Genomic DNA, 27,924 nt, shown 5'->3' with positions numbered 1-27,924 from the left:
TAAGAATTTGGTAGGTAGAGTAAATTACCGCAGAGCAATTTTCACAGAGGCAAGTGTTATAACCCTACAGAAAATAAAGCAGTGTAGCAGGATTTAGCCAGATGGGACAAAAAGCACAAAATTACCCATATACACTCCTTAAATTATTGCAAAGTTGAGACATTTCAGCTTTAAGAGTGCCTTAAGAGCATAGTAGAGTGATCCCAAACCTTGCATTCAAAGCCTTGAAGAATAGAAAGATTAAAAAAATCTCCATTAGATAGTGCTATCTGAACTTTTAATTATATTGCTCTTTTGTTGTTGGTGTTCCTGAAGATTGTGATTATTATCTTGTTCTGCTAAATAGTTTACAATGTGGTACGGCTCTATGTCATACCCAGTTTTTATACAAACATGAATTAGAGAAGAAAAATAGAATAATAACTTCATATCTTCATTGGATAGCGTATCAAAGGAATGTCTCACTGATTCACTGATAACTACCAGCTTTTTTCATAATTATAATATTCTTTCACATTAAACATGAAGCCTGCACATAACAGATCCTCTCCTAGCTTAGAGAGTTGCATAGTTGGAATTTACCAAAGAGCTGATCTATCTGGACAATTGGTCATTGTTCTTAAACAATTATTATAGCCTATACAGTAGGCTTGCGGTTGCACCATGTAAGAGAGAGGGAGGATTGGGAAGTCCTGAAAAGGACTCTCAATAATCTTTCTTTGTTTAGTGTGTGTGTGTGTGTGTAGTCCTGAAAAGGACTGTTGTTATTATAGTCTTGAAAAAGAATCGCTTAGAATAGAAACTTCATATCTCCATTAGATAGTATAGGGTTCTGAATAACACACACACTCAAGAAAGAAGATTATTGAGAGTCCTTTTCAGGACTTCCGACCTCCCTCTCTCTCACATGGTGCAACTGCAAGCCTAATGTATACATCACCATGCAAGCAGCATCTATATACATGTAGCTAATTTTTAATCACCAGTTGCACTGCTTCGTACCATATCGAATACATTTAATCACACCATACCACCATGAATATTTTGACATCCTCAGAGTGTCCTTTGTTACTTTTGATTATATTTCTTTTCTTTTTATGTTTCTTTTCTTTTTATGTTTCTTTTCTGTTTTTCTTCTTGCAGTGAGTATGCCTACCTATCCCAAAATGGATTTGTGACACCTATGGCTCCCATGAGAATCCCTTCTAATCTGCTTCATGTAATTAATTTTTTTTCTTGTCTCCTTTCAGCAGTTCTAGTATAAGTTATTCAGATCCCTGCACCTTACACAATCTTGTTTAAAGTGAATTTTTACTTCGCTGCACTGTAGCGTCAAATTTTAATAATTTCAGTGCTGTATGCAGTTTCAAATTGCCTTATTCTTTGTAATAGTTTTTGTATTATGATAAAGAATGAAAACCTATTAAGGTACTTTAAACTTGTCTGGCAAAATCAAAGAAAAAACTGCTTATATCTTTGTCTGCCTGTAGAAAGTGGCATGAATAGAAATGCGTTAAACTAAGAAGCGATTTAACTTCATAAGAGATTTTATGTTTTATGTCAATTGGCAATACAGAAACCAAGAACAAGTAATAGGTAAAATCAAGATGATTTTTTTTTTTAGTTACGCAGGTGACACAAGATCCTTAATAGAAATAACAATAAAACATACTTGCTTCCATTACAGGTGGATGATCCGGTGGTCGAAGCTGCCGTAGTAAGATCTGAAAGTATCGCCCTCCTGGTCAACGGCTCAGTCTTTATATACACCCTTCAGACCGGCGAGTACCAAGAAGTGATTGCTTCAGACGGTTACAGAGTGACAGCATTGGAGTTTTCCCAGTACTGTTGCAAACATTCTTGGTGTGAGGTAAATTTATACTAGATGGTTTAATTTCTGAAATGTGTTTTAGAAAGCTCTGGTATCACATTATTTGGTCTATTTACTTTTTTTGCATTATTAGAATGAACATCTGTATTCATGAAATGCCTGTGTAGTGTGATGTTTATAGGCTGTATATCAAAGATAGGGCGTTATGACTGAAATGCACATTGTTCAATTTGTATATTTGAATACTTCTATTTCTTCATATTCTTGTGACTGGCAAGTGAAATTTTATATTATTACTCTTCAGATGTTTATCAAGTTATGAAATAATATATATTCCACATTAGACATTGTTAAATTAAGAAGAGCAATTATTGGATTACCATTGCTAGTACTATGAGCTGATAGATTCAGTAAAGAGACCTTTAGTGCACAAAGTGATATCATGTTGTCTTTTTAGAGTCTAAAGGGTGTTAAAGATAAAGGTGAGTTCTGGTCATGTGATTGCATTGTGAAAGAAAAGGTGTGGAATGGATCAGAAAAAGTTGATCATAAAATTTGGCCCAGTTTTGGTAAAATAACAAGCACTGTACACAGAAAGATGTATGGGACTACATAAATGGTGCCGGGGCTACTAACCTTGATTTCCTAATCATTCTATGCTCATTACTCAGCCAGTATACATTTTCCGCCAAAATCTTTTGGCAAATGACATTTATTTGTAATCTTCAACATTCAGTGTAAGTTTTGTTTGATTCTGTGAGAATTCATTTTCTTTTTTTTTTTTACCAGAACTCACCTTTATCTTTAACTTTGTTTGATTGGTATGTAATAACGCCTATCTGGCTCTAAAGAGACAATGTTTATAATACTTGGTGCTGACATCTTAAATATGTTTACATGTATGTTGACTCCTTTTGAAACATTTCTTTTATAGGCCTGGAGTGATGCAGTTGTTGCAGTTGGGAAGTTGGATGTTTCAGGAGGCGGTATAATCAACAAGATATTTGTTTTAGAGAAAGGAGAAATTGAATTCCGTGGAACACCATTACCAGATGATGTAACAGTAGGTCATTCCTCACTGGCATGTCCAGAAAGTGTTGAAAGGGGGTCATTTTGAAGAGAGAAGAAAAAAAATAGCATGATTGTTGAGAGTATATTATTGTTCCTGTTTTCTGATTCTTTTGTAAAATAGAAAGTTGTTGAAATCATTTTAAGTGACCATTTGAAATGGATTTAGTTTATCTTTTTTTTCTTTGCCTGAATTTCTTACTTTGATCTACAAAAGTATAATGCAGATATTCAATATTACAATTGCATAGTAAGGATTTAAGAAGCATTTACGCTACTCAGATGTCTTTTAGACAAGAAAACATACCAAAAAGTAAATGATGCTTTAAAGTTTCATAAATAATCATTGAAACAATTCTTGTTTGCCCTTACATTAAAGTCAAACTTTTGTACACAATATAAAAAAAAACTTTAATTGATAATAATAATAATAATATTCAGCTTTTATATATTGCTTAATACATCTTGGTGCTTTACAGATATACTATTAACCCGGTCATTGGATTCAGAGCTTGCCCCCACCCTCTGTGTGCACAATCTCCACTCCCTGGGGAGCATTCCAGCCAGGCGTTACCTGACGCTCAAAAACTGTTTGACCAACAATATATAGTTCTGTGACTATAATGTCTCTGTCCCCCTTCGTCATATATATTCCTTTAGGATCTGGAACTGTTGGCTGCTGTTCCTCTCTTAGCCTGGCACTCTGTGGGCCTTCTGTTGCTGAAAGACCACCAGGATGGCCACACCCAAGAAGCTGTCTTCCGCTACCTACATATACCCTTTAAAGGTAAAGGTCACTGCAATTTAAGGAGAAGGTTGAGTTCTGGGGAGAGGTGAAAAACAATTTGTGAGAATTATCATTGTTATTTTGCAAGCGTGGAAGAATATCAGAGATAAAATGTTACCTGAAAAGCGTGGCTCTTCAAATGTAACAGCTCAAAAATGAGGCCCGATTTGTATGCCACATGTTTGTTGAGTCCCGTATGGGTAAGGAACCCACACATATTTGTGGCTCTGAGTAAAGACTTAAATAGTGGAGTTAGAGTATAAATTGAATTCCAAGCATAACATTGCATATTAAACCTAGAATCACTTAACAATCATACTCCACTATTTAATTTTTAATCAGAGCCACAATTATGTGTGGGTTCCTTTTGTAACACGGACACCAAAAATGTCACAAAGCGGGTCCCTAATTTATGGAATTACGCATATGGGACTACAGATTCAGGTATAATTATTGTAAATGATGCATTTTTGTTCTTTAATGTGGATAACAGGAAGACATCCTGAGCAGACAGACAGCCACACCGTCTCCACCATGAGGGCTAACGTTTACTCTCACCATGGCAACGACCTCAATGTCATCCATCTCACCAACAAATTTGGAGAGTTCCTGATGTGGGGCCCTCTGGAACTTTTCATCTCAAAGAATGCAGGTACATCTTTGCCTTTATTATATGATCAACTTTTCTAGACTTATTTTTCTTCAATGTTTATGTCTCTCTCCACAAGTGCTTATTTATGCCTCCGCTACAAAGTAGCCGGAGGCATTATGTTTTCGGGTTGTCCGTACATCCCGTTCTCTTGATCGCATTATCTCAAGAACCCACTGATGGATTCCCGCCAAACTTGGATCATGTATGTATCTTGCAGAGCCAATAAACTGATTAGATTTTAGTGTCAGGAGATCAAAGGTCACAGGGCTCATTATGTATGCAAAAAAAGCTTGTGATCACGTTATCTCAAGGATGGATTGATGGATTCCCTCCAAACTGGGGTCATGTATGAAACTTGCAGAGCCAATGAACTGATTAGATTTTGGGGTCACGAGGTCAAATGTCAAAGGATATGGGGCTCATTATGTATGCGAAAATAGCTTGTGAACGTTTTATCAATAGAACCGACGGATGGATTACTGTCAAACTCAAAACATGTATCTTGCAGAGCCAATGAAGTGATTAGATTTTAGGTTCATGAGGTCAAAGATCGAAGGGTCAAACATGTATATGCAAAATAGCTTGTAATCACATTATTCTGAGAATCTTTTAGTGGCTTACAATCAAACTTGAATTTTAAAAATTGCTTCTGTTTTGGTTTGTAAAATTATTCCATGGCGGAGGCATCATTTTCGACTGCGCGCAGTCGAAGGTCCATCTAGTTTTTACATACTGATACAATTTTTAATAATGGTATTGAGGAAAGCCTAAAGCTGTGAGTTCTTACTTCCTATAGGTCAGTCCGTGTTTAGAGCTAGTGAGGAGATTACAGAGCATCTTGACCATGATGAATATATTAAAGAACTTATTCCAGGTAAGGATTTTTGTCTTCAGAAATGTGTGGGGAATGGCAATGTGTGTGTGTATGGGGGGGGGGGGGGGGAGGAGAGTGTGAAAGACAATGGACAAATAGCAAGTAAATTATGACTTCAGAAATCACTAAATCTGCAAGGCTTGTATGTAAATCAAATTTTTGAATCGGTCATTTCAATGTGATGTAATTTCCAATTTCCCAAATCAAATTTCCATGTATATAGTGAATTCAGAGTTAGTTTAAAAATATCTTCTTGTTTATGCCAATTGGTTCAAACTTTCTATATGATCTTCTTGCTAACTTATAAGTAATCATTTTTTGAAATACCAAGGTGCCAATGGAGAATTTGCATTCCTAACGTCGGAAGGGAGACTGTTCTACGGACGAAGCAATCTGGAGACACACATAGCCGAGGTGACTAATATCTTTAATACTTGTATCACTTTCAGTGCAATAAGAACCTCAAACCACCAGAAGAAAATAAGGCTCGTGCTTCTTCACTGCGGTTTCGAAGTCATTATTGAAATATGAGGTTCATGCATGGTTAAAAAAAGTACATGCAGTGGGAATACAGTGCAAAAAAGGAAATAATATAAAAATAATCATACATTTTTGTAATTTATGCTTTAAACTTCCTTAAAATAGCCGGGGAATGAAAATGAGAATGAAAATGTTGTTAAAAAAAAAGAGATAATTTATGATTATAAAGCACGTATCATAAATACTTGTATGAGCTTTCCAATGGTTTTACTACTACCACTAGTTACTGGGTTTCAACAGCACACTTAAGTGTGCACCATCTCCTTTTAATAAACATGGAAATAGCATCCTAATCCTGCTATTTCAAAATTGAATGAAGATGATAGTTTGTCACTGAGGTGTTAGCATCTCGTATAAATCTTGGAATTATAAAATATGGGACCATTATCCAGTTGAAGATAAACAAAGCCATTATGCATCTTTTTTTTGCCCTCCCTAACAAACAGCTCCATGTCGATGACTTGATTGATTCCAATTCTGCAATCATCTTTGACAAGCAGAGTAACATCTTCATCATGAACGCCAGGCACTATGATTTGGATTCTAGGAATGCTTCAACAAGCAGTTTGGTCTACTTGGCTTCAGAACTCATCTATCCGTCTGAGGTCCTTGAAGAACAGGGCCATGATCTACCAACTTGTCCAGTAGGTTCTGTGTCACATGCTCCAGTAAAAACTGCTTTGCTAAATTTTAAATTCCTTATTTCAAAACACCTAAGCCCTGTTTCATAAAACTTGTTATCATTAACAAGTTTCCATAACTTGTATAATCTACTGAAATTGTGGCATTTTATTGGCAGAGAGCAGATTTGTAATAGAAATTAAGCATATGTTATTGATATGTTATATGAAACGAGGCCCAGGAATCGATACTCTACCGTACATCCTACACACTGACCCTAACCCTTAACCTAACTTTGAATGCAATCTTGACACTAACCTACCAACATATTTATGCTTTTATGATAATTACCCCATTGTTGATTTTGTACACTAAACCAAATTCCTATCTTCAACCTTGGAACCAATACAACGCTTAACTCTAACCCAAACATATACTCAACCTAACACCCAAACACAACACTGACCCCCACCCTAAATTTAAAAAAAAATATAAAGCCCAGAGTAGTTGTTGCCAGAGTAGATGTCAGATCACAATTTAATCCTAATAATTAACACTACTATTTCAATCCTGACAGCATAAATTGTGTACAACTTAAAGACTGGCATTTCATACAATAAAACTGAATGGAGCTATCAAATGGAAATACAACAATTGCTCCAGTACTAGGCCTACTTTGGCTTTATTTCATCACAGAAAGAAAAATAAGGTTGGATTTGGAATCTTATTCTGTGTAGGCTACAGAAGGTCTAGTGCTGAGTTCAGAGTTTTGTTGTCAGATGTGTGATGTACAAGTATTCAGGAAAAAAAAAGATCCAGAAATTGTTCACAGGAGATAAAGACTGTAATGAACAGTGTCTGTTTCATTGATGAATGCAGAATAATTCTAAAAACTGAAACATTGACTTGTCTTCCTCTGTTCTCATAGTTCCTTTTATTCACTGCCGACTTTGGATCTAAATTGTTCTACATTGATATTGGACACAGCCTAATACTAAGGGCGTCCTTTATTCCAAGTCTATGGCAGAACAGTAACATCATGGTGAGACAATTATAAATCTTTATTCTAGATCATATTGTATAATGATTTAAATTTGAATTAATTGATTTTGGTTGTAAGAGATAGTTAACAACTTGAATGTGTTATCCAAACTCACAATGAGTCAGGTGATTAAATATATCAGCAATTTTTTAATTGGCCGTCAACTAAATTTTTGAGAAAAATTAAAATGTATATGTTAAAATTTCAAAATGACTCTTAGCTAAATGATATGCTATAAAACACATAAAATATGCAGGCTTTCCTGATATAAGGGCGAATCAAAGGTGAACAGGGAGAGGAGGGAGAGAGAGAGAGAGAGAGAGAGATGCGGGGGTAAAGGGGCAGGTAGGGGAGCTGTTTGTTTCCATAACGTGCTATTTCACTTTTCCTTGCAGATTTATCCATCTAATCCCAGCATCATCACAGTGAGCACAAGCCTGACAACAGGTGATCCCATTGGACATGGACTTCAAAAGATTGAACTGGTAAGAGATTCATTACATTGCTGTAAGACGGTTTCAACTGCACAAATGTTATTGGTCCTGATACCCATTGAATCAAAACTGTTGTTGCTTAACTCCTTGACTTTAAAAATGAGTTCATTGATTGTGAACCCTTTGACCCCATCAGTTAAAATTAATTTAAAATAACTTTACAAATTTTGAAGATGAAAATGACTTTACATCTACTGAAGATTACAGTTATTTTACATCTACTGAAGATTAAGGTTATTTAACATGAACTAAAGATTAAATCTACTTAACATATACTGAAGATTTAAGTTATTTTACTTGAACAAAAGATTAAGTTTATTTTGAATCTCCTGACGATAAAAGTTCTTTCACATCTACTGAAGATTAAAGTTCTTTTACATCGTCCTATCTCAATACTACCTACGGTATCAAAATTGCTGGAAAGATTTGTTCAGCGGCAATTAGTTTCCTTTTTAGAAGAAAACAAACTTTTATCAGCAGAACAATTTGGCTTTAGGAGTAAACACTCAACAATAACGTCTTTGGTTAAAATTACAGATAGATGGATGAACGCTGTTGATCAGGGAAAATATACAGGAGCAGTATTTATTGATCTAAAAAAAGCTTTCGATTGCGTTGATCCTGACTTGCTCCTCGAAAAGCTACGTAATATTGGTATAGCTGAAGAATGTTTGCCATGGTTTAATGATTATTTACATAACAGGTTTATTTCCACTTATTTTGGTTCAACTCTTTCATCTTATTTACCCATTTCTTTTGGTGTACCGCAGGGTTCCATTTTGGGGCCTTTGCTTTTCATTATTTTCGTTAACGATTTAACTCAATATACACATTATTGTTCCATTCAACTTTACGCTGACGATACTGTTCTTTATTTTTCAGATTTTAATGTGGAAAGTGTTCAAAATAAACTAAATCATGACTTGTCATATATTTATAAATGGATGTGCAATAATAAGTTAACACTGAATTTTGATAAGACTGTATCCTTACTCATAGGCTCTAGACATATGTTAAGTAAATGTAATAAATTAAATGTATATATAAATAATATTGCAATACAACAGACTGACAGTGTAAAATATCTCAGGTTTATTATCGACAGCAAACTTAAGTGGGATGTCCATATAGATAAATTATGTAAGAGGGTTGGAAACCTAGTAAAATATTTGGCTAGACCAGGCGCGGATCCACGAACCCATTTCTATCGGCCCGGCTATGGCAACCCCTTTGTGTAAAAACTAGATAAACTCAGTTTATCAGAAAAACTGTGTTTATCAATGATAAACTCAGTTTATCAACTGATAAACTGAGTTTTTCTGATAAACTGAGTTTAACTGATAAACTCTGTTTATCTGATAAACTCTATTTATCTGTTGATAAACTGAGTTTATCATTGATAAACTGAGTTTTTCTTGATAAACTGAGTTTATCAACTGATAAACTGAGTTTTTCTGATAAACTGTGTTTATCTGTTGATAAACTGAGTTTATCTGAGAAAAACAGAGTTTATCTGAGAAAAACAGAGTTTATCTAGTTTTTACACAAAGGGGTTGCCATAGCCGGGCCGATATAAATGGGTTCCTGGATCCGCGCCTGGGCTAGACTACGTTATTTTATTAATGAGACGAATTTGAACTTGATATATAAAGCAATTATTTTACCCCTTTTTGACTATGCAGACATTTTAATCGATTCATGTGATAACAAATATATTAAGAAACTGCAAACTCTCCAAAATCGCGCGGGCAGAATAATAATGAAAGTTAATCCATATGAACACATTTCTAATGCACAAATTCATTCACTTTTAAAATGGTCATCTCTCGAATCCAGGCGTAAGAAAAATCTTAATGTATTTGTCTATAAATCAGTCCATAATATGTTATCTCCCAGTATGAATGAAATGTTTCAACCCCCTTCTCATATTTATTCCCTCCGCAATTCCGGTAACTTTGTTCTCCCTAAACCTAGAACTGAATATTGTCGCAGAACTACCCAATACAGAAGCTCAATTCAATATAATACTCTTCCTCCTACCACTAAATTACTTCAAACTGTTCAAACATTCAAAAAGTATTTAAACAATACTATTCCAGACTTCTTGTAGCTGTTTTTTTTTTTTTTTTTTTTTTTTTTTTTTAAATAAATAATTTACTTGTCTAGCTTTCTCTCTTGTATAAATATCGTAAATATTTCTGTCATGTTTCTTGTTTTACTCGAATTTGTAATTATTATTGTAAGTTCTTATTTTGCTGTAAGTTTTCCTTACTTTTGTAATAACTATTTTCATGTTTTCTACTTCTATAGGGACCCCTCTGTAAACCAGCATTGTTATACTAACAACGCTGAGTAGGGCCATCCCTCCGTCTTTCTTTTTTTATAAGTGTGTCTTTATGATTGTAAATATATATATATATATAATTATGTTGATGTATTTTTTAAATGACGGAAAATAAATACAATACAAATACAATACAATACAAGATCAAAGTTATTTTACATCTTTTGGAGATTAAAGTTATTTTACTTGAAAAAAAGATTTAAGTTTATTTTACATCTCCTGACGATAAAAGTTCTTTCACATCTACGGAAGATTATACATGTAAATGTACACCATTCATTTTGATAAACTTAATTAAGATGGTCAGTCAGGAACCTATTCTTCTTTTTTTAATTTCTTCTTTTTTATTCTTTCTTAATTTCAATCACAGAGTGCTACTATAAGTCTGACGGGAGATCAACCAGACATAGAAGAGTAAGTTTGCAACTTTAGAAAAAAACTGTATTACATGTATATTCTCAAATTCAGAATTTAATGAATCAGTGTTTTTTTCTCAGAATGTGTAAAAGACTCTTGGTTTTAGATCTTTAAACAAAGTTAAATTAATTTTGTATCTTTTAACTCACACCTTTCAAGGGAAATTTAAATTTAAATTCTGTTGGATTGAATTATGCGAGGAGATTGTTTGCTGTTTGAGTCCAGCTGCTGCAGTAATATCCTTTTGCAAGACACTATTCTACTTGTTCAACTATCCACCCAGGTGTAGTAAATGGTTGTCTGATAGGAATATATTCCTTGAACACTATTAGTGCCTGAGGGCGGCTGGGCTAAAACCAGGGTAATAACAGTAGTTTTTAGGTGCCTCAAGCATCCCTTTGGATGGATATGTGCACAGTATAAATGTAGCTATAAATATCATTATTATGTCTGGTCTGTTACATAGACGCAGGTTATATTACTGTGGATAAACACTCCATCCCTTGGATAAAGCGACATAGCACTGAACGGAGGCTCCTTGTAGAGCAAGAGCAGTCACCACGATCGCACATCAAGAAACCCACTGTATTATTTGTATAAGATTGGGGGAAACCCTGGTGATGCGGTCCCAGGCACAGGTCACACCAAATACTTAATGATAATAATTTCTTGAATCAAGGATCCGACATCTCACAGTCCTTTGTACTAACTTTGAGTTATTACTTAAAGGAGAAAAGACATGATGACTTTATTGCTTGTCTTACAGTGGAGAGTATATTGATGGATTGACCACAGTGACATTTACTACAGCAGAGCCTAGCCTGACCTGTTTACCTAACCCAAGTGTTGTAAGTCATCTTGTGGAGTTTTTCTCCCTGTTTCTTGATATGTTTGATTACAGTAAGGCAAAACTTCTATAACTATCATCTGAAAGAATTTGAAGAATTGGCCTCTGCCTTTTCTAGACAGGTTGTACAACTCGTAATTTCAGTAGAGGGAGAAAAAAAGGTGGCCTTAATAGAAAAGTCAGTACTTAGACAGGTTTGACTGCATCTGATGAGAACATCCATATTACTTGTAAATTAAATGATCATGTAGAGAAAGATGATTTTGTGTTTTTTCAGAATTCAAACAATTTATATTTACTGATTATTGTCATAAGATATTTGTATTGTTTAACTGCATTATTTGTGTATGACTAACATGTAAGTGCACTTTATCAATATAAAGTAATTGGGTTTATTTTGAGATAAAAGGTGTGTAAAAGAAAAAAAGAAAAGAATTTTTAAAGGGATGACAACATTAGCAAACTCCCAAACAAGAATATGATTGACACTGTATGTGAACATGGCATTTAAAAGAGATTGTGTACTATCGTTTATGAAAATTTTTCATGAGCAACAGAAGTGCTGTTATAAAGCTTGTTATGGTGGCACATTTGATTGATATTATGAATGTACTTTAAGAAATCCTATCTCTGTCTGTTATCTTTAGCATGCCTATGTGTCCGCTGGCTGCCCACCAGAGAAAACCATCCGAGCAAGAAAGTATGTGGTGTTCTCTCTCTCTCTCTCTCTTCCTTACCCCTCCGTATGAACTGATATCTATCTTCAAAAGCAGTCTGAGTGCATCTGAAAATGTGATACACTTTGTGAACATGAAGCTGTAGCTGCATTGTTAAGAGATAAGAGATACATGAAGATGGCGTTTGAGAGAACAGCTGATTACGTTATGCCACCTCTTTGAGATGTACTTGAACTTTTCGTCTGTTTACAAAAATACTGTGATTGCAGTGGAAAATAGATATTCTGTGCATGTAGAAAAGTCCCTGCCAAAAGAAATATATTATGAACACTTTTAACTTTAATATAGCATGAAATAAAATGATGCACACATTTATGTTCATCTACTTAATATAAATTCCCCTTCCCCTTTTTTACCAGACAGCTCAAGAGAGAATCATGTGAATACCTCAAGAACTATGTCTACACTTTTGAAAGGTAAGGAAGGCCTTCAATTTCATCCTATCATTCATTGAGTGCTTTCACATGCCCTCATTTTCGAATTATAATGAAAAACAGCTCAACAAAACGTTACTGCAACTTGTGTGTGTACTGTAGTTCCATACATGATTTTTTTTTTCCTTCTATTTAATCTTTCCACAAAACTCACAGTATACAACAAATCTCATGTACCACCACCAACCGAGCTTTCCCACTTGGTTCTAGACAATACCTTCTAAATGTATTGCTTGACCAGAGGGCTGTTTCACAAAGAGCCTAACCTGAACTGAACTCTAAGTTGGACTTAAAAATTATGGAGAGCCATTTGTAGCATTAAAATAAGATATATTCAAAAGCAAAAAATTAAAGTATTTTAGACATTTCATAAATTCCACATCAAGAATATGAAATCTCCCATTATAGTAGAAAATATGAATGATTTGAATCAACATTTCATTTCTTTTAAAATAACTTTTACAAAATACTTTCATAGATGCTAACGGCCTTCCATAATTGTTAAGTCCAACTTTAATAGAGATAAGTTCAGCTTAGGATCTTTGTGAAACACCCCCCTGAACTCAACTTCATCTTTAATCTCTGCAGAGACGAGTACGATCCCAGTTTCTTGGAGGGTACCAACGGAATCAGCGAAGACCAGGGAATCCTGAGTATCCAGTATGACTATGGAAGACATGGCTGTCCTGATCAATCCTACTACAGCGATGGATACAAACCACATTTTGATTTGTGAGTCTTTGATCAGTAGCATTTTGATCTGATCTAGTGATATCATTATGCAGAGAAACCAGTTTCCAGCTTCTGCTTGAATTCAGACTTTGTTTCAGGCCAATTCAGGCTTTTGCAATCTTTTCTGTGAACAGAATATATGGTTGTCCAACATTTTGTGGTCTCATTTTTAGACAAATTAAGAAACGGCAACTGGTAACCCTTCGGTAAAACATTGTACATTATTTCTCACTCATGAATTTTGTTAACTAGAAAAAGGCACACCATACTTACATGTACATAAAAATAAACCATTGAGTTAGGAAAAAGTGAGAGAAAGAGAGAGAGAGAGAGAGAGAGAGAGAGAGAGAGAGAAAGAGAGTAAAAGAGAGAGGGGTAGTGGGAGGGTGAGAGAAAGAGAGAGAGTGGGAGAGAAAGAGAGAGAGAGAAAGAGAGAGAGAAAAAAAAGCTGGAAGGGGAGGGGGTAAACAGCAAAGAGAGACAAAGGGAGGGGCAATCACAGAGATAGAGAGGGAAGGAGAATCAAAACATTTTTTAATATAAGAGCTACAAAGGAAGACAGAAAACAATATAACAAAAGAATTAAGATCTATAAAAGGTTATGGAAATGGATTATAAAGAAGTAAGAGAGAGAGAGAGAGAGCGGGAAAGAGGAAATGATTTATGAAACAATGTTCTCACTCATTTTCTCTTTCTGTAACATTTAGGTATATGGGTGATGAGTTCATTGAAAAGATGGACACGGACTATGCTATGATTGAGATACATGGCGCACACAACTATGACTACCTCATGACTGCAAAACAGGTAACAATTGAAGAAAGGTGCATTCTACATTTAAAGGAATTGGGTAACTTTGCCTCAGATTCTGAAACAAAATCCTGGATTTAGCTCATGCTGCAATAATAATTATGAACCTTTACAGGCCGATCGCCTGTCTGAAAATCAAGATATTTATGATTGAAATCTCATGGGCTGTTAGTATCGTTATCTGTTGCTCTGCTGGAATATCTTTGCATTGCATGCATATATTGGATTTGATCTGAATTATGAATTGAATTGGTCCGAATTATAAATTGAATTTAACCTGAATTGTGAATTTAATTTAATCTGAATTATGAATTTAATTTAATTACTTAGTCAGAATTATGAATTGAATTTTAGTCTGCATTTTGAACTGTCACATCTATGTTCAAATAAAATGTACTACATAATTCTGTATCCATTTGTATCTTATATTGATGCTTATAATTTGTAATCTTGTATTGACATGCAAAGGAATTTCAATAATTGGACAATAAAATTTGAATTGAATTGAATATGTGATTTTAAAATATGTCATCACCCCTGAATTTGAATCCATTAATGGTTATAGGCTGGATGTACACAGCCCCCTCAGAGTTGGGTGGAAATGTTAACGTTACAGAATACTACCAAGGATCCCAGTACAGCTTGGACGAGATATGTGAGTAGAAAAGACGACTTTGTACAGAGAACACATAATAATATATAATTATACTGTTAGTCTCATGTTGGAATTTGATTTGATAAACTCTTTATATGCCACATAATTACTCTCCCGGTGCCACATTGCATTTATCATTGGATAGATATACCAAATTGTGTCCAGTGTAAGATGAATTTACACCACTGTTTAAAAGGGGTGTTATGGAGTAAATCAAGACCAGAAAGTTGATAATATTGCAAAGCCTTTATGTTACACAATCTTTCTGTCTATTGGTGCCTATTGTTTTGTGCAAAATTGCTTGTGTGGCAAACATGAGACCATGCAGAGAGGTGGAGAAAGCAATGAAAGTGTTACCCCATTGCTTACTGGAACCAAGTGGTTTATGTGTTAAGCCTATGGGAATGAGAAAGCTTCAGTAGTCAAAGTGTTAATCACAAATCATGATGGAATGCTGATCCCCCTCTCCTCTCGTTGTAGTTTTGTGATCAGATTTATCAAAAATTTCTCTACCTTTTGAGAAGATAAACCTTTGTAGAGAACCCAGAATAGATGAATATAAGGATATCATACCAGTCTTGAGTGAAAAAAATATGTAGGCTTTGACACACTGATTCTACTCCCTTCCTTTTCCGTCATTAGTGTTGGGCTCAGAATCATCAAGACTGTATTAAAGAGAAAAGAAAAAAAGACTGTATTGAAGAGTATTGAAGAGGCCCAATGGCTCAGTGGCAGAGCAGTGGTCTCATAACGGGAAGGTCCTGGGTTCAAAACAAAGTCAATGCGCTCATACTCTTAGGTAAGGCATTAATCCTCATTACAAAGTCACCCGGAGAGGACTTAAAGCTGTTGGTCACCTGGTTGGTTACTTAAAAGCATACATATGCTTTCTTAGCAGTCAGGTAATATAAAACAATTTTTAAAAAACATACAAACTTTAGAACAATGATTTTAGAAAGGGCTCCCTTCCAAATGAAAAGACCCCCTTCCCTTATAGAACACCCAATAAGTAAATATATTGATATTAAATTAATTAAAAATCTCTGGAATGCTGATTTTAACCATCATCCTCTTCTTGATTTCCATGGTTTGGTTGGGATCAGAATTATCAAGACTGCATTGAAGCAAACAAAACAAGGATATCAGAGAGGCTTCCGTACCAGGTACTGAGTGAAAAGACTATGAACAAGGTCCTATGGAGGGAGAAGAATGCTATCTATGTCTTCAATGTGACGGTGCTAGATCCAAAGTATAGGTATGTTTGAAAACTTCCATATTAGGCGTCGTTTACATATGATTCAGAAAAACACCTAAAGAGATACCTCTGCAGCAAATTGTAATGTCATAAGTAGAGAACACTTAATATTTCTCTATTTTCAGGCAGCACACAGATACATCACTTTGGAAGACACAAATGAGAGGAAAAAATAGGAAAATGAGTAGCATGGTAAAGAGTATTTAAAGGAGACAATAGAAGATAGACGAAAAAGAATTTGATGGAATTATGGGTAGAGTAGATGAGAATAATAGGAATGATTAGAAGAGGAACTAGAATCTCAGTTATTTAGCCGGAGTGACTGTTTATCACTCCCAATTTCTCTCTATCTCTTTCTCCCCCTGTCTATCTCTCTCACCTTTTCTGCTCCTATCTTGATAATATGTCTTTCCACCTTTTTTTCCAACCTTATTTTCTCTCCCTATCTCTCTGTGACTCTGTCTCACCCCATCTATCTGCCCCCTTCCCCTTTCTCTTCTCCCTCACACTTTCTTACTCTTTACATGTATGTCTGCCTCCCTTGCTCTCTCTCTCTCATCCTTCCTCTCTCTATACTTTCTCCACCTTTTCTTTCTCTCCTAAATCTCTCTTATCTTCCTCTAATTCATCTCCTTCTCCCCCCTCTCTCTCCTTTTCTTTCTGTTCCTTTCCCTTTTTTCCATTCTTCTTACCATTTATCTCCCTAGTCTTTCTGTCTCATCGTTTAAAGGAGAGTGAAACCCTGGAGGTGGGGGGGGGGGGGGGTTGAATTGGTTTTTGAGTTACTTCACCCTGGGGCTACATTCTCCTGTAATCCCCTTGTTCTATATTCTTCCCTATTTCTTCCTTTTTGTCCCTTTATCCTTAAGTTATATGTATTTATTACTTATTAATTCATACTTTTTATGCATTTGATATTTTGGTATGATTGTATTTATATTATAAATTTTGTATAAGTTTTGTAATTTTACGTTTGATCACCTGGAAGGAAAGTTTCTTCTTTTGCTTTGGAAGAAGACAATAAATTCTATTCTATTCTATTCTATATATCTCAGTTACTGTAAGCTTCAGACTCAGTTTGCGGTGGAGGTATACGGCGCCCTCCCGCAGTCCTCTGTCTCTGCCATCAGGGTCATGCTCTTCACATGCGCTCTGGGATTCGCTGGTGTCGCTTTCATATTTATCTACTACATAGTGCAGAGAGAAGAAGCAGAGGAGGAGGACCAGCCAACCCAGAAGATTCCTCAATTTCCTCATTGATGGCAAACAATTCTATTTTGCTCTATGAAAAGGTTTCCTGAGATTTCACATTTTGCTTTTAAAATAGTCTTGCCTAATTACATGTACAAAGTAATCTTGTCCATCTTTTCAATGAACTCATCACCCATATACCTATATGTTGCAGAAAGAGAAAATGAGTGAGAACATTGTTTCATAAGATAAGTTTTATACATGTACATGTACTGAATTCCCAAAACCATTATGTATGAGGTTATTATTTACATATATAAAAGAGCCTCCAACGTCCTCATTTTTTATTGCATAAAATCACTGATAATTTTCAAAGCAGCTGAGTGAGTAGCAAAATGATTATTATTATCATTTTTTTTTCATTTTCTAATTTGTTGAAAAGCATATCATGTAACTTACTCAGTTTCAGATGAGGATAATTTTTGTGTGTTTCATGCGTATTTAGATGTATATGTTTACACTGTTTCAACATCTTAGCTTACTTTGTTCACAATTTCTATTTTAACATGGTAGGATGGTATGTTCATATTTTCTAACATTGCTATTAAAAGGGTATGTTTACACTCTGAACATTGTTGGACAATGTGTTCACATTATAGGTTAACGTGTTCATGTATCTTTAACATTGTAAGATGGTGTGTTTACCTTATAGGTTAACATGTTCATGTATCATTAACATTGTAAGATGGTATGTTCACAATTTTTACTTGTAGGTCACTCTGTTTACACTTTCAAAACAAATATGGTCACACATTTTTAACCTTGAAGGACATTGCCGTCATAGCTGTATGTTTGCACAAGACAGGACTCTCTGGCACTGGAAACAGTTGAATAATTTTGAAGCCTTTTGCTATATCTATCCGGTTGATAAATACAATGTGGTACAGGAAGATAGCTTGTGTGGCATTTAAAGAGTTAAGCATAATCACTGTGTTTTCAGCTGTTTCATTTCTTGACAGTATTGATGAGAAGATATATAATTTGTTCAAAGTACGATAGTATATCTCTAGTATGTATTTATTCAGTCCCTTGTCTGTATATTGCGTTATACTAATTGAAATGCATTGTCATCCTTTGCTCATATTTATGACGGCATCAAGAATTTTGGTGATCTGATCTTTTATGAAGGAAATTTATTAACATGCCTTGCTTTACAGTATTTACCACAATAGGAGGTTTAATTGTTAGTTTCATCAAAATAATGACAAATAAAAGACATTTTCATGTATCATTTTAAACGATTCGTGTATGTATGTGTCAAATATATGACTTGATTTTGGTTTTGTTTGTTTGTTAGCTTGAATAATGCCATAGTGATTAAAACAATTTTTTTTTAAAATCGTCATTTAAAAATAAGATCTTATAGGTAGTCAGTCCTGATGCAGAGTGTTAGAAAAGTCAGAGAGGTAAAGAAATTAGATCTCATTCATTTTCTGATTTCAAGTTTAGTTACGCCCTTTACTACATACATGCACAGGAGTAGAACACAATCTCATTCAAAGCTTGAAATTCAATTTTACGAATTCCAAACTCGAATTTCATTCTCCCCAAGCACTTCCTAGCACTAAAGCTTGTTTTAAATCCAACTGCAACTCTAACCCTTTACCTATATCTTTGAATACATAAAGACTGAAGCAATTGTTGCTGGAATCTATAGCTAATTAAAATAATCCAAATCCCAATTAAAACTTGTAAACTACTCTATCACCAGAAAGCCCCGAGGAGCAAACATTGGAACACCAGTTTTGTATTCTTATTTTTTTTGACAACGTTGATAATATTTTCCCCATTATTTTCCACGTGACCTAAGATGACCTCGTCAAAGTCTTTTTGTTTGTTTGTTCTGACTTGTGGGAACTTTCAAGACACCAAAGCATATGTCAAATATATATTATTATCAGACGCACGCGCCATGGCGGCAGGTATCTGGTAAATATCTCCGAGTTTTCATATCTAAATGTAAACACGGAAAAGCTGTTGTCTGGCTTGGATAATATATCAATATTCTATATTTTGCATCTCACTAGATAAGTGCCGATTGCAATTAAACTAGTGTGAAGTCTTTGTTTCTGTATCTACAGTGTGAGTCAATAAAATATATCTAAATGTAAACACGGAAAAGCTGTTATCTGGCTTTGATAACATATCCCTTTTTTCTGACTCACACAGTACACGTACCTCCATGCACGCCTACGTTTTTACCTCCATGCACGCCTACGTTTTTACATGTTTGTATGTACTATGCATTGTTCTTGTATTGCGAAACGCAAAATTGATGTTACCTCAATGTTACATTATTTTCAGTTGGGTAAAATTCAATTAATACAGGATCAACACCATCAACCTCCTCCTTCTCTCTTCAACCGCCTCCACCCTTCTCCTCCTCCTACTCACACCCTGTCCCCCCATCCCTCCTCCTTTGCTCTTCGCCCTCTCCCCTCCTCCTCCCCCTCCTCCTCTCTCTCCTCCGCCTCCTCCTCTCCCTTCTCCGACTCCTCCTCTCCCTCCCTCTCATCCTTCCCCCTGCCATATCCTTACGTCATATTTTCCACAATATCATCAAATGTCATGATTATTGCATCATTATTACCACCCTCGTTCCTTACACTGGTATTAATTTGTGATTACATTTTAGGTCTCGATCTCCATTATTTTTCATATTTTTTTTCTTAATAATCAATATCTTCCAAAAATGAAAATTAAGAAAGATAACTCTTCGTAGGCGCATGCCGAGCAAAACCAGTCGGTAATCTGTCTGTGTATATTAATTTATACTTTTATTTTTTTTCTTTGCATTTGTTTCTCTCTCTTCTCTTCCTCGCGGCCTCTATCTTCTTCTTCTTCTTTACCTTCTTTCTCTTTATTTTCTACTTGTTCTGTTATCTCCTTTTCCTGGGCCGACAAAAAGGAGGGAGGGGGGTAGACGATTCCCCCCCCCCCGATCAGCTTCTGATTATTCATTTTATGCATGAATTACGCTGAGATTGTGGGGAGGCGTTTCCATCCTATCGAATAGGTTGCCGACACGTTACCCATGGTAGCGATTGGTTCATTTTTTTCTCCCTTTTTTTCTTTTATCTTTTCACCTTCATCCTCTTTTCTCCCTTTTTATTCCGTCGCTCTACCCCCTTGTTTTTAGACCACCAAAGAACGGGGAATTCGGCCCTCTGTATTCGCCACTACTTCGGGGCGTGGCGTTCACTCACCTAACTCTTCAACATATGTAACCAATGGAAATTAGACTATGACACACGTATTATATTTACATTCAAATCTGATGACGATGACATAAAATTCATCGCATCATATATAAACCTATCCTTATAGTACCTCTGTACTTTCTGTTCCAGTAAACTTTACTTCGAGTTATCCTCAAGTATCTGCAACACGCATCACGCAGGTAGGAATCAAGATATCCATTACGTTCAAGGTCAGACCCCCTTCTTCTGCAAATCCCCCGCATCAATTCGAAGAAGGGTCAACAAAATATAATTTTTTCTGGTCCCACTATTTGGAATAGTCTCCCTTTAAGCATTCGTTCTTGCACCTCAGTCGCATTATTTAAGAAACATTTAAAAACTCATTTGTTTTCTTTGTAATTGTCATTTTTTAGAGTGTAATGCACTTGGAGAGTATATAACTATTATGTTTGTATTTTAAAATGTAAAGCGCCTTGAGCATGTTCATGTAAAGGCGCTAAATAAATACCAATATGTATGTATGTATGTATGTAGGAATGACTGCTTTTTCCAAAACTGTCGAAAATCAGGTTTCAATGAGGGCGAATTACATTACACATCTATAATACACCGGTTCTCATAAAGTTGGAATAAATTGTCTCACCCCTTTTTATAAAATGATTGTGACCATACGGTTTATTCTTGATAGATAAATTGTATCTCTTGTCGGGACTTTATTGATCAAGCTCTGTCACTCTTTAGATTGATCAATAAAGTTATGAGAAGATGTGAAAAATTATCTATAAAGGATTAATCATGTTCTCACTATCACCTCATAAATAGACCGAGGTAAACAAAAATATATTCCAAATTTATGAGCAACAGTGTTGTTTGCTTGAAGGATCACTAGTGGAGGCTGTTGTCTTTTCTAACGCACTGTTTTATTTCAAATTTGTATGCTGTTCTTCGAGAGGAAATACATATATTTATTAATTTTCCTTTTACTTTTGATAACTGATAACTCCGTCACACCGCCAAACCAACTTTAAATCGACCGACTCTTAGCCATTCAGGGTAATGTAATTTTTTTCGGTCTGGGTTTGGTATGCTATCGGTCTCGTTGGTGTGTTCTAATCTTACTCAATTTAACATTTTGGCGACATTCTTATCTTATGATGATACAATAATTGCTAGAATTTAAGACCACTTTCATGATTGTGTTAGAGTTCCATCGTCATTCTAAAATCATACGCATATTTTCTGTTTTATGCTTTTAGATTTTTTGTTTTAACTTTATTTTGTTACATAGAATGAACATGCTTTTAGAAAAACATGCATTTAGAAATACCGAAGAGCATGCATGGTCAACATTTCAAATTGTGTTATCTAAGCCTACCCTCAAGATCACTAGTTTTAATATTTTACAGACCAGATCAATCATGATTTCACGCAGAAATAAAGAAAATTTCTGATAATGGGAATAGAATTGATGATGATGATGGTTATGGTGGTGGTGATGGTGTGGTTATGATGATGATGATGGTGATGGTGCTGGTTATGATGACAGTGATGATGATAACGATGATGATGATGGTGTGGTTATGATGACGGTGATGATGATGATGATGATGATGATGATGATGGTGTGGTTATGACGACGGTGATCATGACGATGATGATGATGATGATGATGACAGTTATGGTGGTGGTGATGGTGTGGTTATGATGATGGTGATCTTGACGATGATGATGATGATGACGGTTATGATGACGGTGATCATGACGATGATGATGATGATGATGACGGTTATGGTGGTGGTGATGGTGTGGTTATGATGATGGTGATCTTGACGATGATGATGATGATGATGACGGTTATGGTGGTGGTGATGGTGTGGTTATGATGACGGTGATCTTGATGATGATGATGGTTATGGTGGTGGTGATGTTGTGGTTATGATAATGGTGATGATGATGATGGTGATGGTGATGATGGTGATGATGATTGTGATGTTGATGGCGATGGTTATCATGATGATGGTGATGTTGATGGTGATGGTTATCATGATGATGGTGATGATGGTGGTGGTTATGATGACAGTGATGATGATGATGGTGATGATGATGGTGATGATGGTGATGATGATGATGATGATGATGATGGTGATGATGATTGTGATGTTGATGGTGATGGTTATCATGATGATGGTGATGTTGATGGTGATGGTTATCATGATGATGGTGATGATGGTGGTGGTTATGATGACAGTGATGATGATGATGGTGATAATGATGATGATGATGGTGATGTTGACTGCAGATGAGGATCATAAAGATTTGAAAATGACGAACTTTTTCACGATCTTGTTGTTGGTGGTTTAAAGATTTAAAAAAATATTATGTTAATGTTATTAGAGGTCGGGTGACATCCAAATATAAGTTGATTCTTATTTTGTTATTCAAATATCTAAATATATTCCACATTTTAAAAATAGTTTTTAAAATAGTTTTCTCAGACCTGCTAGTCGTGGTGCTGGTGGTGGTAGTGGTAGTGATAGTGATAGTGTTCATGGTAATGGCGATGATGATGATTAATCTGATAATGATGTTGATGATAACCACAGTTACGATGGGGTTTAAGACTAACAGTGACTGTACTCATGTAAAAATGGCGATGCCTTTTTATTTACCCTAGTGGTTATTTATTTTTTTGGAGAAATCACATCTTTTGAATTTTCTTGGCTGCTTATTTTGTTCTTCTTACAGCCATGCGAATTTTGACCTGTTTTCTGCTTCTCTTCGGCACCTCTGCCTGGGCGGCGTCCTCTGGGTATGGAAAATCTAACTTTAAGAATGGACGATCGGTAATCGTTCACCTGTTTGAATGGACATGGAATGATATCGCAAAAGAGTGTGAACGGTAGGCGACAGTTTCTTTTCATTATTTTCTATGTTAATATTTCATTCGCGCTATCTATACTAAATGCAGTAGAAACTACAAAAGAATTTTCAAAGTTTCTTAAGTTACATCACTTGCTGGTTGCCGCCATTGGGCGAACGTTTGACGATTAATCGGCGACTGATTGTATATAATTCCTCGATCAGCTGTCGATCTTTCCTCAAATCCAAGACATGTACTTATTTTGATGTAACATGCTCAATAAAAACCTGTGAAATGAGTTTACCAGTAATTCAATGTGCAGCAAGCTAACGCCCTTTTATCAGTCACACATTGCTGAAGAGGTGTGGATGCCCAGTGAATAGAGAAGTGGTCTCGCATCCGGAAGGTCCCAGGTTCCAAACCAAGTCCCATTGATAAGGTATAATTCTCATTACCAAGTCCCTCGGTCCCCTGGTCGCTTACTTACAAGCATACACATGCTTTCTTAGCAATCAGGTTAAAAAAAAAACGGCCAACCAACCACATGCCTCTTTCTCATTGAATTGTTATTACTTTTAATCAGATTTCTCGGACCATATGGCTTCGCCGGGGTACAGATCTCACCACCTTCAAAACAGAACAAGGTAACGAATCCATGGCGTCCTTGGTACGAGCGGTATCAGCCAATGAGCTACGAACTGACAAGCCGAAGCGGAGACGAGGCAGACTTTAGGGACATGGTTGAACGATGTCGAAAAGTCGACGTCCTCATCTACGTCGATGCCGTTATCAACCACATGGCAGCAAGTAAGTATATATAGTCATTTTTGTAAGCATTTCACTCGTAAATAGATCCTAATCAAATGATTGGCCAAACTCGATCACGTGTGATTCATTTAATGAGACTATCACTTTTTTTTTGTTATTTAAAAAAGAGTCTACTGCGCTTTAGTAATATGCCAAAAGAAAATATTGAAATTAATTTTGTTACATCATTTCCCAACGGTTTATGGGTTTCGTTGGTTAATCATAAGGTCAACCCGCTTTTGTTAAGGCTGTATGCACCTATCGTACCTAGTCTGACGGATCCGTACGATAGCTACACACAACCTCAACTCTAGTGCGGACAAATCGCCTAATGAACTCATTCCCATGCATAATGTTAACAATTGTGCGAAATTGGGTTATACATGTATGCGAGCCTACTCAAAAAGACGTTTTACTGTTCACTAAAAATGTATTTAAATGGCAATATCTCTTTGTAAAAAATAATATTTAAAGCACGTACTGAATAGAGTACATCTACACGGATCCCATTACATCAAAAGCAAAACTTTTTTGATGATTGGTACACTTTAAAGCCACACTGCCCTACTTGTAGCTACTTGCTCCCGCTATATAGAAAACAATGCCTAACCGGTGCCCGTTGGTCCCCCATGATCCTTTTTTTCTTATGTTAATTGAGAGCTGAGTTGATGAGACAACCACCTGTCAGTGACCACGCTGGATGGTCTAATCCCTCCTGGCCACACTAGTACAGACGGGCTCTAAACCATGTCTTAATTTATGCTCTTTCATCTCTATTTTTAAGAGAGCTACGAATTCAGCGAGGTGCCATACTCCCGAAACGATTTCAATGTTCCGAGAGGATATTGCTCTACTAGTAACGGACAAGTTGGTAACAACTACCACGACGCAGACATTGTGCGAAACTGTGACCTGGTCGGACTGAACGATATTCTGTTCGGATCGAAGACAAGCTATTATGCCGACAAGAAGGTGGCCAGCTACATGAACAAGATGATCGACATGGGTGTGGCCGGGTTCCGGATCGATGCCGCTAAGCACATGTGGCCGGGTGATCTGAAAAACATTTTCGGAAGGTAATCATAATTATGCTCGGCTTGTTGAACAATGAAAACAAGGAATGAGAACAATGAAGAGGACCAAGATTATGGTGTGAGCACTGCATGCTTTTGGCAAGCAAGATGCCTCTTCTTTTGTGTTTCTTGACTTTCTTGTGATCTGTTTTCATTGTTTTAATTTGAATCTACAAGATGGAAACGATCGTTTACATTTGAAAGGCCAAATGCCCCCATTCTTTTATTTTGTCTTATTGCTAAAATGAATGGCTATGCCCTTTCGTGAATAGTAGAATTTCACTTGCATATCATCTTAAAGAGGATTAACATGATTATAATAATAATAATAATAATAATAATGGTGGATTCTTAAATAGTGCACATGTCCGTCACGTTGTGACACTCCTGGCGCTGCCCCGATTATTACCCTGGCTTTAGCAAGGCGGCCACTGCGGTGCTCTTGCATCTCATTTCAAGGAATTAGTTCCTGCCAGGTACCCATTTACATCACCTGGGTTGAGTGTGGCAAATATAGATCTATGTCTCGCCAAAGGAAATTTATGATTATCGTGATATATGAAAGATAAGTTTACATTATATTATTTATTTGAAAATCTTAATTATTAATAGTGTCCAGTTGTTATCGTTTTGCAAATTGTATTCTGAGTCCCATGAGATGACTGACCAATCAAAAGCAGTTTCTGGTGACGCAGCTATCTCTCTAAACTGGCTATGGATTTTGCCAACGGTTTTCAGATTGCAGACGTGAATATGCATTCATGTCGGGGATTTTAAAAACCCATCTGTTTATTTTGGAAATGATACCATTTGGTCACTTTTGGGAAGCCAATTCAAGGGCAATTTAATACTCTATGTCCTATAGAAATCACGTTCAGATTTAGTAATATGTCATTGTCATGATCGCACATTCAATCGCACATTCAAAAGGTAACGTGAAAGGCAATTGATATTGCATCGGGTTGTTTTTTCAGGAGTATTTGCGATTGTGTTACATGCTAAATAATAAAACACTTTGAGTTCAGATTAAAGCATTATTCTGTACTTAAAAATCGTATATTGACACAACCTTGGTTTTTACAATTTTACAGACTTCACACAGTGGATGGCAGCAAGCCTTATATCTACCAAGAGGTGATTGATCGTAATCCCGGAGCGGAGGCTGTTAGAGCGTCAGAGTACGTCGGTTTCGCTGATGTCACCGAGTTCATATACTGCGATAAGATCGTAGGGATAGGCACGGGCGACAATAAGGCCAAGTATTTCAAGAACTTCGGCGAGGATTGGGGTATGATGGACTCCAGAGATGCTTTCGTGTTCGTCGATAACCATGATAATCAGCGCAGCCACGGGGGCGGCGGTGATATCTTGACTTACAAAGACTCGACGCCATATAAGAAGGCTTTGGCCTTTGGTATGGCATGGAACTATGGCATTTTCCGCGTCATGAGCAGTTTTTACTTCGACGACCCTGACTCCAGCCCACCCGCTCATAGTGATGGAAGCATCAAATCGCCTATCATCAACTCTGACGGTACCTGCGATAACGGTTGGGTCTGCGAACATCGCTGGCGTCAGATCAAGAACATGGCGTGCTTCCGCAACGCCGCTGGCTCGAACCCCGTCGAGAACTGGTACGACAACGGAGACAACTTCATCGCTTTCTCGCGCGGCAACCGTGCCTTCTTTGCCATCAACAACCAATCGTATCGCGTGACTTCCACTCTCCAAACTGGTCTCCCTGCTGGCGAGTACTGTGACGTCATCAGCGGCGACCCGACCAATAGCGGCTGTGCAGGAACCAAGATCTCTGTTAACAGCCAAGGCAAGGCTTCTATCTCGATCCATAGCGGCAAAGATTCGATGATTGCTATCCACGTCGGAGCTAAGTCTGGGAGTGGAAACACTCAGTGCCATTGGTAACCGAATTCAACACAACGGCTTATACCACGAAACCATAGGTATCCTCCTGAAATGGTTTACGTGGTAACCTAATAAAGTAGACCTAAAATATATGCGAATTGTTTAATAATGGTTCCACTCATGTTGCATAATGGCACAATCTATGTTAATAGAATAAAACGACCCAACTCTAAGGTGAGACTCAGTGTAAAGCGACCATTGAATGGAGGTGGTCTTTCTACACAGGTTCTATAATCTATATTTCACATGTTTAACATTATTTTGAAGGAGACATTCAAATATAACAAAACATCTACTAGTCTAGGCGTTGAAATGTATAACTAACGTGCCAATGAGACCTAATCAAATAATCAATCTAAATAAAAGCTCGTCCTTTCAGACAAAAGCAATAAAAAATGACATTTAGTTTCCTTCTTTCTGTCGCCATTACTAATTTACTTTCCAACGGGCGTCCGTGTTCGACTCTATCATCAAATTAATGTTTCTATAATTCATCCATTATTGATTCTCTTCGTGCTTAGCTGCATGAGTTTATCGTGTGGGAACGGGGTGTGGGCGAATTGTGAAGTGGGTTACGTTTCTCATGTTATGTGAATACGTGCTGAAAAGTCTCGTGAAAGATGTAGAGACAGACAGAAGTGGAAGGGAGAGGGGGAGAAAGCGAAAGGGA

The 27,924-nt window shown here is 36.3% G+C and overlaps 2 protein-coding genes and 1 long non-coding RNA gene across 3 annotated transcripts; all 3 read left to right on the top strand.

Moving 5' to 3' along the window:
- The first annotated feature begins 352 nt into the window (after window positions 1-352).
- On the top strand, window positions 353-10,252 carry LOC105446107. Its single transcript, XM_030981466.1, has 12 exons — window positions 353-357; window positions 1,144-1,219; window positions 1,688-1,870; window positions 2,766-2,894; window positions 3,560-3,686; window positions 4,180-4,338; window positions 5,135-5,212; window positions 5,544-5,626; window positions 6,199-6,396; window positions 7,302-7,415; window positions 7,811-7,900; window positions 10,220-10,252. The coding sequence occupies exons 1-12, from the start codon at window positions 353-355 to the stop codon at window positions 10,250-10,252; spliced, it is 1,275 nt and encodes a 424-aa protein (XP_030837326.1).
- Window positions 10,253-10,622: 370 nt separating this feature from the next.
- LOC115922762 lies at window positions 10,623-12,214 on the top strand. Its single transcript, XR_004063601.1, has 3 exons — window positions 10,623-10,667; window positions 11,437-11,518; window positions 12,165-12,214. It is a non-coding gene; the product is annotated as an uncharacterized LOC115922762 (long non-coding RNA).
- Window positions 12,215-20,673: 8,459 nt separating this feature from the next.
- Window positions 20,674-27,653, top strand: LOC577578 (alpha-amylase 4N). Its single transcript, XM_777796.5, has 5 exons — window positions 20,674-20,791; window positions 23,337-23,490; window positions 24,035-24,258; window positions 25,043-25,334; window positions 26,423-27,653. Exons 2-5 carry the CDS (start codon window positions 23,339-23,341, stop codon window positions 27,252-27,254), a joined length of 1,500 nt encoding a protein of 499 aa, XP_782889.4. The 5' UTR covers window positions 20,674-20,791; window positions 23,337-23,338; the 3' UTR covers window positions 27,255-27,653.
- The last annotated feature ends 271 nt before the right edge of the window (window positions 27,654-27,924 follow it).

This window comes from Strongylocentrotus purpuratus, unplaced genomic scaffold (genome assembly GCF_000002235.5).
Source record: "Strongylocentrotus purpuratus isolate Spur 01 unplaced genomic scaffold, Spur_5.0 spur5_scaffold_12, whole genome shotgun sequence".
NCBI lineage: Eukaryota > Metazoa > Echinodermata > Echinoidea > Camarodonta > Strongylocentrotidae > Strongylocentrotus > Strongylocentrotus purpuratus.
The sequence above is the reverse complement of the archived record's forward strand: the minus strand, read 5'-3'. Positions and strand labels throughout refer to the sequence as shown.